At 39.9% G+C, this 12,264-nt stretch overlaps 1 protein-coding gene across 3 annotated transcripts in view; it reads right to left on the bottom strand.

Annotated features, from left to right (window-relative positions):
• The window catches only part of dock11 (dedicator of cytokinesis 11), an 82,202-nt gene that overhangs the window by 48,123 nt on the left and 21,815 nt on the right, over positions 1 to 12,264 (bottom strand). For all 3 annotated transcript variants that reach the window (XM_014991568.2, XM_014991564.2, XM_014991566.2), the window contains exons 13-20: positions 9,887 to 10,009; positions 9,716 to 9,798; positions 9,491 to 9,613; positions 9,211 to 9,287; positions 7,505 to 7,689; positions 7,342 to 7,407; positions 4,088 to 4,180; positions 2,071 to 2,194 (exon numbers count right to left, since the gene is read on the bottom strand). In XM_014991568.2, coding sequence (XP_014847054.2) covers positions 2,071 to 2,194; positions 4,088 to 4,180; positions 7,342 to 7,407; positions 7,505 to 7,689; positions 9,211 to 9,287; positions 9,491 to 9,613; positions 9,716 to 9,798; positions 9,887 to 10,009 — 874 coding nt within the window. The remainder of the gene's footprint in view (positions 1 to 2,070; positions 2,195 to 4,087; positions 4,181 to 7,341; positions 7,408 to 7,504; positions 7,690 to 9,210; positions 9,288 to 9,490; positions 9,614 to 9,715; positions 9,799 to 9,886; positions 10,010 to 12,264) is intronic.

Below are 12,264 nucleotides of genomic sequence, written 5' to 3'. Positions count from 1 at the left end.
ACTCCAAATATTATAATTATATTATTAGGTCCAATAAAGAAGACACATAATTGTTTTCTAGTTAGTTTTTTTTAATTAATGAAAAATTATATAAAAAAAATTATATAAATAATTTTTTTATATAAAATTATATAATTTTATATAAAAAATTATATAAAAAATTATATATATATATATATATAATATATATATATATATATATATATATATATATATATATATATATATATATATTATTATTATTATATGTTATTAATAACATTCAAAAAATAATTTTTCTAACTTATTTCTACCAGGGATATGAATAATTTTAGACTTCCTTTATGTAAAGCACAGACATCAACCACTATCACAATTAAGATATTTGGAGAATCTCAAGTGTCACTTTTAGTCCCAAAACATTTTATTATGACATATAAATGACACAGACAAAGTGCCAGAGATATCAAAATGTTTTTAGCAAATGACAAATATTTTCTGTGCTGGTGTGGAATTGCAGCAGTTTTTGTAAAATAAAATACATTAATCAATTGATTAATTAATTTGAACAAAACTACAAAACTATAACTATAACTATATATATATATATTAGGGCTGAAACGATTCCTCGAATGATTCGAGTACCTCGATTACTAAAATTCCTCGAGAAAAATTTACCTGCCTCGAAGCTTCGTTAATTTATGTTTTATTAGTTAGCGCACCGTGTTCCGGCCGGGACTTCATTTGCGTCGCGCGGAGCTCTCACTTCCGCCTCTGAGTTGTTGACAAAAGCTAAGTCTCAGCGGCATAAAGTCCAATCTTCAAGATTGGCCCGTGGGGATTTTATTGATTGATGATAATGCCCGACTTTTTATCGTTTTTGGGGAACCAATAAGCATCCTTAAAATGACTGGGGGAATGCCTGGAGTACGGCAGCATTTCTCCTCCGGGGCTGCTGGTTGAAAGCGAACGGCGGGAAGAGCGCTGAGGTGAGCGGATAGCCTGAACAGGGCGGGCGGCTGAGTAGCTGATGCTTACCGAGTAAATGTAGCTTTACCGACGAACCGCACAATAAATTTCATATCCCGGTCTGAAGAAACGGGTGGCGGAGCGCATCGTACATGGCTGGTAGATGAGTTTCTGAGTGTGACCAGTGAAGGTGTCGTAAATATCCCGTATTGCTTCCCCCCGTGTTCGTCCCCCGGTCTAACGGTTCGTCAGTCCGCTGGTCTATTTCCTCCCCTCCATCTTACGTTCGTTCATTCGCCCTCTCCTCCCACTCCAGGCGGCATTTCCCGTATTTTCAAACCCAAAGCGTGACAGGTTAGGTGGCAAGGTGAGTTTAATTAATCTATTAAACTCACTGAAGATGAATACATAAACTAAAAGCTGGATTGTAGACATTTTTTATAAGCATTTTTGTGAGCCTGCCTCTTTGTTATTAAATTCAATATAATTTCAGATTTTTCTATAACTTTTCTTCTGGTTAACTTAGAAAGTGAGCTATTATTGTTACAGGTTAGTTTTCTAAACTACAAAAAAGCAACTGTTAGGGATGCTCAAATATGAAAAATTGGACTGATATTGATATCTGATAGTAACACCGGTATTATGCCAGATTTACCAATATTTCATTTTATAATTTTTTTTATCCGATTACTCGATTAATCGTAAGAATAATCGATAGATTACTCGATTACTAAAATATTCGTTTACAACAGCCCTAAATATATATATATATATATATATATATATATATATATATATATATATATATATATATATATATATATATATATATATATGCTTTCAAATACTACATTATGTGAACATCTGGCATTTTAATACCATGCGTGTTTGAACATGCTTGAAATAATTAAATAAAAATGTTGCTAGCTTTAAATAAATATTTTTCGCAGTTCTTGTGGCTTTTTTTGGGGAATAAAACCTAAACTGAATGGTCCTTTGCAGTTGCAACATTCCACACTCTAACGTCCTCAATCCCAGTAAACTCTGCTTTCTGAATCCATTTTTACGGACATGCACCTCTCGTCTCTGGATGAATCAACGTTCAGAGTCAGACTCACTCACCCAGTGACTCCACTCCGTCTCTCTTCTTGCTGCTTGCCTTGCTGCTGGACTCACAGCTGACGTGGTAAAAAGTGAACAGGATGTGGTGTCTCTCGTGCACGTGGACCGGCAGCTCGATTTTAACCTGCAGGCAGTGGAACAGCAGCATTTCAGTTTTATACAGACACTACATATAGAATCGGACCCATCTCCCATATAGTTTGTGATGGTCTCAACTGGAAAACTGGCCAAGGAGTCAATGACACTTTACTTTGAACCCTATGAGAGCCTTTTGGGGGATGATTAATTAATAGGAGAACACATTTTCCTCCACTTAGCCAGCAAATGGAGGAAATAGGATGAATAAATCAGGCAGGATTAGACTTCAGTGTGTCCATTACGGTGATGGTCTTTATATGTTTACTTGGACCGGCTCCAGCCCAATTTCCTTCATTTTGGGAACTTGTCCAATACTTAAATGTGAAACTGATCTTATCCAGATCCACAAAGGTCTGTAAAATCTCCAAGTGTCCATTTTTGCTTTGCCATGAGAGAGGACTGATTTTATTTTTATGTGAAAAATAAAAGACTAAAGGAAATTATTATTTTTTTTTAGTTAATGTGGTCAAGTGTAGTGTTTAAACAGGCCCAGTTTTAACAACCTAAAACTGAGCTCAGAAGGAACTACAAGAAAAACAAAGAAAAACAAAGAAGACCTTTAAAATAAACCAAATAATGAGCGTTTGTGGTTTCTCTTAAACAGTAACTCTAAGTAATGACCCAATAGTGTCCATGTTCTTGCCTTATTTATAGTGCGGTGCCCTACCAAAGTGCATTATTTTCGTTTTTCCTTCATTAAGAGAAACAGCTACATTTTAAAGCAAAAAAAATAATCTAGAAAACAGAAGACAGAAATATACTTTAAGGAAGAAAAATCAGTATCTCAAAAGCAGATTTTATTGGGCATTGGGAAGATTAAAATTTCAAGTTGAGATGAAAAACGTAAACTAGATATAAATCAAAGGTGGGAACATTTTATTCTTTTATCGTCTTTTACATAACAGAATAAAGCATAAAGTGTGGAACCTTAAACATCCTATGTTTTTTTTTAATATACGTTTTCAGAACTAAATTACTAAATCTAAACCAGTTGCTTTCCAGATTTTTTATACTTCAGGTCTATAAAAAGCAGGTAATAAAGGAATATCTTCCTACATTTGCTTTAAAACTTTCTACCTAGTTATGAATAATTTTTTTTTTTCAAAAGACTGCATGTGGACAAAAAGCAAAACTGATTATTAATAAAAGCCAATATCTATGACATTATTTCTACCTCTGCTGCATGCTTTGACCCCACATGCTCTTGTGACGCAGCAGAACACTTTAGCTCCACTAGAGGGCAGCAGCAGCAAAGGGGTTGCTGAAAAGCCTGTGATTCACATGGCGTTTTTATGACAGGAAATGAAACATGATGCAGAGAACAGTTGGAGCTGGTGGGAAAAATCTAGATCTGGGAAGCAACAGAGACCGAATTCTCAACTGCAGTTAATTTTTAAGATTCTCTTTTTTGGAAAAAATATGGAGTAGACGTGTTAGAAATTTGCATGAGATTGTGACGGCTAAACAAGCCCGTCTATATTTACATTTTATACAGGAACAAATCCTTGATCACTGTGTCATTTTTGGAGAAACTCCTCCATGAAAACTGAGGCAGGTTATATCAAACCTGCTTAAGATCCTAATCCCCATGATTCCACAGCCATATGGACCCCCTGACCCCCCACCACACCCCCTCTGCAACAACCGCCTTGTTCTTTCACTCAGCTCCAGGCTCGGTGAGTGCTGAGGAATCAGTGAGTTCACAGCTCTGTCCCGGGGCAGATTTATGGGATTATCTCAGGCTGCTCAGGCATTTCAGTAACAAGCAAATATCCTGAGAGGTTTGAGGAAAGCCCAGCCCGCCTGAGCGAACGTCTTGCTCCACACTTTATAGTTTACAGTCAGGACACCAGTTAAAACGGACGGAACGGAGTCTGACCTCGTCGTAGAAGTCGGGGCTCTGGTTGTGGTGCAGGACGGCTGCGTAGGCGCTGCTGGCAAAGAGAGAGTCCCCCGGCTTGCCGTAGATGCACTGAGAAGGAAGTAAAACACACAATGAGCCGTGAGATTCACCGAAACCTGAGGTCACTGACAACATCAAGAAGAAGTACAGCATGGCACTGCTTTGATGAGCAACTGAGCAGTTCAGTTCAGACGTGGAAAAGATTTATTACAAGTGGACAAAAATGTTTTATTCTGAAACAGCATAATCATAATGATTTACACAGATTGAACCACTCCGTAATGCTTGGAGATTCTTTCAGTATTTTGTTAGGTAAAGACATAACGTAATAACATGTCAAAATGTGTTGCAACCATATGGAGGCAAAATAGAGACATAATTATTCTATTTGTGAAAACAAAAACTAGTTGAAAATGAAAAGAGAAAAGTTTAAACTAAATGTTAAATTTTGAACTTTCAATCTGAAAAACAAAAGAATGTGTCAAGAATAAGAAGAGATTAAACTGCATCTTTCTCTCAGCTGGTTTTTAATTAAACTTTTTAAATTAATGTCAGTTTCAGGTTTTATGTTTTCAGATTTTTGTCAGTTTCAATCAACAAGTAGAGACTGACTGGCATTTTTACATATTTTCAATGTGATAGAGCTCAAGATGGACAGCATCTGTGAACACAAATTATCAATCGAGCTTAGGTGTGGACTTTGACTGGGCCATTCTAAAGCAACAATAGGATGTTCTCACTCTTTAGTCCTGGGGTTGGTTGTATTGCATCTTCCAGATGGATGCCTGCATAAAAATATGTGGACATGCTTATGTTCACAATCTGACAGATTTTCAGTAGTTTATGGGTATTTTTTCCTGCAGATGATTTCAGGATGCAGGTTAAACGCTGACTCCTCAAAAACATTTTAACTTTTTAAACTTTTCAAATTTAGAATTTACAACTTTTATTATGACACTTTTCATCAGTAGTGAATACAGTCATAATGTAAAATATGCAATTTTTGCTTTTATTTGAGTAAAAGAAATATCCCCAGTATTGATTAAAAGTAGGACCAATAAAAGATTTCTTTATTCTTTTTCTACTTTTGTTTTCTCAGATTTCTGACTGTTTTTCCCCCTCAGAATTCAGATTTTTGTCTAAAAATTCCACTTTTTTCTCAAATTTATTCATTTTTTTCTCAGCTTTTTTTTAAAGCTAAACTTTTCTGAAAGCTTGTGAAATGTATTGTTTTTGCTATGAATTGGATGCCAACTACAAACCCAAAACATCATATCACATACTTACACTTCCCACCTCTGTACAGTTAAACGAAATCAAACTGATCTAAGCAGAGCAGGAACCCTCATTGGCAGAGGCTTTATGGAAAAACACGGTCATGTGTGCGGGATCAAGCGGCTGCTGGTCAGAATGTTTCTAATGAGGAGAGACAAACAAGAATTCCACACCGCTCCGACGAGCTGGCGCTTTAATTAGGATGTTAACAAATGCTGTCATCTGAAATGAATGATAACAAGCCGTCCCAGCCAGAGACAGCAAGGTTGGAAATGGACCGAGTGGCTCCAGAGGCATTCTGGGTGTTTAAGTCCCACCAGGTTAGAGGTAGAGATGGAAGGTTTATCGATGCTGCAGGAACTGAGTGCAGACACACGCCTGGAGGCCCAGCGCTCTGCGCCGGGCAGGCCGATTGCGGCGGGCAGGCCGATGGCGGCCATGATTACCTGACTCAGGATGAGGGTGGAGGAGCGGCTGCTCCAGATCTTATCACAGCTCTCCCCCAACATGTTGTCCTGTTGGAGCTTGCACCACATCACACACAAACCCAACACCAGGCAGCTTTTGCTCAGAGAAAACCTGACCCAACTCGTCACATTTTCATCATATGAAACGCGATCCCAGCTGATGTCTCATGTAGCTGGAAGCTGACTTGTGAATGAGTGAGTGCATCGTCAGCTTACAGCCCAGGGGAAATTCCCTCAGCGTCTATCAGCCACCAGGCTATGTCCTCTCAGGCACGTCTGAGTCCAACACAAAAACGCCGAACCTTCCCATTCTTCTGCTTGGCCCTGATTACATCTCCAGGCAGGTGGTGCTGCTGGCTCCTGCTGCCTGAACAAAACTATTTCCACTGGCTGAACCTGAGGTGATGTGCCAGGTGTGTGTGTGGGTGTTTCAGCGGACAAGCGACTCGCCTGACTGCTTTTCTTCATCCGTCTGACTCGGCTTAATCAAAAGCATCAAACGTGAATGTTTTTGAAAGTGAGAAATAAAACAACCAAAGAGAGAAAAAAAAACCACGACCATTCATCACCCAGCCATAATAACAAAGGCTGGGCAAGATTCAGATTTGATCTCTCTTCTTGACAGAATTACTGATGTTCCTTTAAAAAGTTCTGTTACCTGACAGACCCAGATTCTCAGTATCATTATTATATTTTGGATTGGACCAAGGTTGGCGTTGAGTGTTTGTCCACTTTATCCATTGTAAAGCCAGTTTCATGTGTTTGGGTCACCTATGCGGTTGGAACACCAACCAGAGATGGTTCTTCTCTGTAGAAAAGAAAAAACACCAGCAGCGAAGCAGACCCCCCCATCATGATACGACCACTACCACGTTTGACAGTTCAAATCCACCCTCCAGCTAATCAAAACAAACTTCTGCGGACCAAACAGGTGAATGTTTATCTGATTTTCAAGCAGAATTTTCTTTTTCTCAGCCAGCACCCTCTCGGCCCACACATAAACCTTCGTAGTGTCTGCTGACCCAACAGCTTATAGTTATAGTTGCAGTTTTCTGGCTGACATGCAGATTCTGATTTGGCCAATATCGATTTTTTTTGTCTGAAATGTTGCTAAACGTAGTGAGAAAGTCATTAAGTTGGCCATAACGGGGTAGAAGTGACCCAGTGGACGGGTCAGTCAGTCGTCTCTCTCCACAAAAGGGAACACTGGCTGATTTTCAGGCCTTTGCATAGGAGGGTAAGATCAGGTAAGTATTGGCTGATCACCAATCTCCCAAAATTAGCAAAATCTGTGCATCCAAAATTCTTAATATTGAGAAAAAGAGGTATTTAAAACTGCTAAATGTACTTCATTTACACCGTAAATATGGTGTAACTGATACACAGAGGAGCTCTATTTACCAGTTAGGTGACTTCTGAAGGTGGTTGTGCTGGATTTCATTTCAGAATATAATTGCAAAGGGGGCTGATTTTGCTTTAGAGACTCACCTTTAAAGGGACAGAACCTTCCTCATCTGAATCTTTGAACTGCATGCAGACAGCGATGTTCCGAGCCTGAAGAAGGAGGGAGGAGCAGTCAGCGACCCGCTGAGTCCGATGTGTCACATCTGCCTCACTGTCAGATCACACACACGGCTCTGGTCGGCTTTACCTTGGTGAAGGTCTTCTGGTTGTCGTATTTCAGCTGCAGGGGGTAGATGTAGAGCTGGTTCTTGTAGGTGGTGAAGGGATAGTTGTACTTGGCCTCCACGGGGAGGAACTCCTCGATCTCCACGGAAACCCGCTCGCAGCCGTCCTCGAAGGGTTTGACAGGGATGTAGGAGGACGTCACCGTATCTGCAGCACAGAGAGCTCCGTCAGCTCAGAGGATGGAGAAAAGCAGAGGTGACTTCTGCTTTCCAGATTCCATCATCCACTAACTGAGGGGATCAACATGAAGCCATGTCGCAGTACAAACCCAGATGCATAAAAACAGAGGGAAGCATCAATCACACAAGAAGCTGAGCTGCTTTTCTGAACTACGTCTTTCATGCACTTCCATCAACACACCAGATGATCTCAAACTGCCACACATTATTTCCATTTGGACTGTGTCAATCAGCCAAAAACATGACCTATTTTTCTCTTAATCACCACCAGAAACACTCATCTGACAAGATGCATGTTCTAAAAGATCACTACTTGTTTGATCTTTACAAATTCTTTCGATGTAATTGTGGCGATCTAGAAACTTAGGCTTCCTTTTTTCTTTTGTGCTCTAGATAAAAGTACCAACAGCTGAACGAGGAAACAAGAGACCACAGAACTTTGATACAGCGCCTTCTGACCCCTTGGACTTTCTCACATTTTGTCAGAAAAAACTAAGTTACAGCCCGACTCAAGGCAGTGCAGAGCTAAAATGATATGTCATTTTATTTATTTATTTACACAAATAGGATATTTTTTCAAACCCCTTTACTTTAGATGTCGACATCGTCTTCAAATTCACCTCATTAGTAAGCAGCAGTGATGTGAACTGATGTCTAGAAACTGAGTTGTGCTAACCCTAAAGCACTATTTATAAACCTTAGTTCTGCTAACAGTACAGCTCTACACCAACCCAGTATTTAGCAGAAGCTAACGCTAAAGCGCAACACCAACACTGTTTTTAGCAGAAGTTAACACTAATAACTGGCACGTTCTGTAATGTAACACTCTCAGACATTGCATTTATGTTTATAACTTGATCTCTTCTGTCTTTGTTTTATTTCGTTCCTTCATGTTTATTGTTTGAAATAAAGTTGTTGGGAGGATAAAAAGGGAGCAAAAAGAACAGCTGCATAAACATTCTTCATCCACTTCAAAATAAAAGCATGAATATAAACATTTAATTAATTACAGGATGAATTCCTAAAAACCAATGTCCAAGTTCATGCAATGGAAAGTTTACGAAACACCAAAGTAAATTACAACTTTATAATTTATCGGGAAAATTTAATTTGTGGAAAGTTAGCAAAATGCTAAAGCGCTGAATAAAAAATTTGGCTCTGCTGCTAGTGCATTAGAGGAATTGTGCTCACCACTGGTGAATAAAGTAGGAAGAATCATGCTCTGAAAAGATCAAAAGGTTGATCAACTAAGTATTCACCTAGAGGGCTGAATACAAATGCACACCACACTTTTAAGATTTGTTTTTGTAAAAAAATAGAAAATAAAATAAATAAAAAAAACATTTAAAATTTCACAAAGATGTGCTACTTGGTGTTGATCACAGAAGATCCCAGTGGAATCCATTAAAGTTTGAAGCATTGTTCCATTTTAGTGGCTAATGGCTTGATAAACAACACTCAGCAGTCTGTTATGGAAACGTGAACATACTTGAGAAATCAGGCGGGACACATTCAATGGTCACATTCAGCTGTCCTGGAATGATCTGCAGTTTGCTCTTCTCAGGTCTGAAAAGCAAAAAAAATCAAATAAATAAATAAATAAATAAATAAATAAAAGGGATTTTCTGAAACTAAATAACAGAACAAATACTGAACAGTTTGGATTTTCCAAAGAAAGTGACGTATATGAGCGAGGCACTTCCTCTGATGCCAGGTCAAACTTAGACGAGAATTAGGGCCCTCCTCATGAAGTGATGATGGTGACTCACTTCCTGCTGTCGGCCAGCAGCTTCAGCAGGTCGTCTGTAGAGATTTTGCTGCTGTCCTGGCGATAGAGAGGAGAAAACTTCCCGTCCATGTCCAGGCTGCCCTGAGCGTCCTTGAACACCTGCCTGGGTCATAGCAGACGGCTCAGCGTTAAGATCCAACACACACACACACACCGCACAGACCAACCACACACCCCAACCACACACCCCAACCCACTGCCTTACTTGGCCGCCCAGGCAAAAGGCATCCTGTAGTGGCCCAGGCGTTGGCAGGTCTGCTTGGCAGCTTTCAGCACCTTCTGAGCCGTCTGGGGAAACGTGGGAGGAGACGTGAACACGGAGCAACATGTGAGTGTGTAAAATGTGCTGAGTGTGAAGAGCAGCCAAGGGGGAAACCTTGTTGGTGTCCGAGGTCTTGATGTAAGGCTCGGTGCAGTGGGTGATCCCGTTCTGCAGAACCTTCTCCACTCGGGCCACCAGGAAGATGTCTGCATGAGGGTTGGTCACCGAGAAAATGCCCTGGGAACGAAAAACAAGAGAAGAAGAAAGAGGAGGAAGAGGAGGAGGAAGAGGATGAATGGCTGAAACCAAGTCTGCTTTTGACTAAAAGTCATTTAAAGTTTTTGGTCCTTTTGAAATTAAAATAACTTTTTTCTTCTTTTTTTTTAGATAAAAGATATATTTTGTTTTGTGTCTAACAATCTCTACTTTGGACACCCATCATTCTATACGGTTACTCTGGAGGAGCCGCAGAGATTCAAGCTCAGGTGGAAGAATCTGTCAACAGGAAACTATGAGATAGAAACGCCTCAAATATGGCCTTTATGGAAAAGACACACAATACAGGCTGTTTAATGGAGGGAGGGAAGGAAGGAAGAAACAAACAAAAAAGGAACAAAGGAAAGAAAGAACGAAAGGAAGAAACTAAGGAAGGGAGCGTCTTTTCTTAGGACACTCCAGATCTAAATCCAGTGGAGAATTTTTCCAGACCTGAGAAGTGTCGCTCACAGGCATCCCTCCATCCAATCAGCATGGATGGAGGGAAAATGAAGAGGAAAGAAACAACCATCCGAATGGACCCAGCTGCTGAGCTATTCCACAGAAAATCATGTAAAACTGTCAGCTTCTAGAAAACAAAGCTGGTAGAAACAACTGTAGTCACAGCGAATTCTGCTTCTATAAAGGTGAATAAAACATTTTTCATCCATTCATTATCACACATTATGTGATACATTAAAGTCTGTGGTTGGAACACATCAAACAAAAGAGCAGATATGAACACGTTTGTTTATTTTCTATTTCTCACAGTCGCCTCATAGTTGATGGAGATCTACAGTGACATCAGACGCCATCAGGTCACAAACAAGAGCAGAGGAAGCAGCTGAGGCTAAAGTCAAACTGCAGGAAAACCGCAAGGGAGCAACATGTATATTTGGTCGGGTGTGAAGAGTTCTCGCTCAAGGTTTCAGTTTCAAACACTCTGAACAGGAAAGAAACAAAGACGTTTTCCGAACGCACCCAGCTGCTTCTGCTCCGACATGATCGCTACCCAGCAGCCGGTTTAAAAACGCTGCAAATGCAACGTTTTGGTCTCAAGAGCCACAGACTCATCCTTGCAACCATCACAGCAAAACACGAGCTGACACTCATCGTCACATGAGGCCAGGCAGATGATTCAGAGCTCCAATTATCAGAGCAGACAGGAGGTGGAGGCTGCGTGCGTGGACCACACCCGGCCCAACTCCGTTACACTGGGCTCTGTTACGCTGTAATACAGATGCTCTCCCTTTTAATATATTTTTATTTGTGAACAATATTGAAAACTAACTATTGTGTGTTGGTGTATTCAATAAAAATCACAACTAAATGTATTGAAATTTTGGACTGTTTTCTGACAAAACAAGAAAAACTTTAAGAGTTCTGAACGCTCCTGCAGTGTTTCTAGTTCACTTGGGTCTGGTGACATGGAAAGAATCAGACTGACTGCTGCTGAGAAGAAAGGAAAAAGTGAGAACAAGCTGTGTGTGTTCTGCTGAGCTCACAGCCAAAGCCAGCACTCACATACAGGCTTCATTTTTCCAGAGCCTAAAACACTGAAGGTAGATCAAAGGAACTTCCATCATCAAAAATCTGCCTCACTACAGATGGCAAATTAAATCAAAAAAGAGAAAAATTAAACAACCATATTCAGAAATGGAAAAGTAGGACAGAGATTCATCGAACCAGTAGAGGACGTCCAGACAAACTAGTAAGTTAGAGGAACTAGTCAGAAACATGAGCTACGCTAATACTGAAACACTTCACCAACATGGTATTTAGCAGAAGCTAATGCTATACCACCACACCAACACTGTATTTAGCGGAGGCTAATGCTATAGTGCTACACCAAAGGTATTTAGCAGCAGCTAATGCTAATTTGCTACACCAGTGGTGTATTTAGCAGAAGCTAAAACTATAGCCCTACATCAACATGGCATTTAGCAGAAGCTAACACTAAAGGGCTACACCAATGCTGCATTTAGTGCAAGCCAATGTTGAAGCGCTATAAATATGGCTAAATTATTTCTCCATCTAACAACTTTACTAAGTAGACATACAAACCTTTTTTAATGCTCTGTATGTCAGAGCATTAAAAAAGGTTTTGCTTTGGTAAGGCTGCTGGGAAAAATCCCCATCTCATAAAAGAAAATAGCAGGTACACAAGTACAACCACAGCAGTGAGAGCTATGCAGCAATTTAGCATCTCAGCATTTGAGGTTAGAGACTTCATTGAG

Source organism: Poecilia mexicana, unplaced genomic scaffold (assembly GCF_051168715.1).
Source record: "Poecilia mexicana isolate PSO_F unplaced genomic scaffold, ASM5116871v1 scaffold_18, whole genome shotgun sequence".
Lineage (NCBI taxonomy): Eukaryota > Metazoa > Chordata > Actinopteri > Cyprinodontiformes > Poeciliidae > Poecilia > Poecilia mexicana.
The sequence above is the reverse complement of the archived record's forward strand: the minus strand, read 5'-3'. Positions and strand labels throughout refer to the sequence as shown.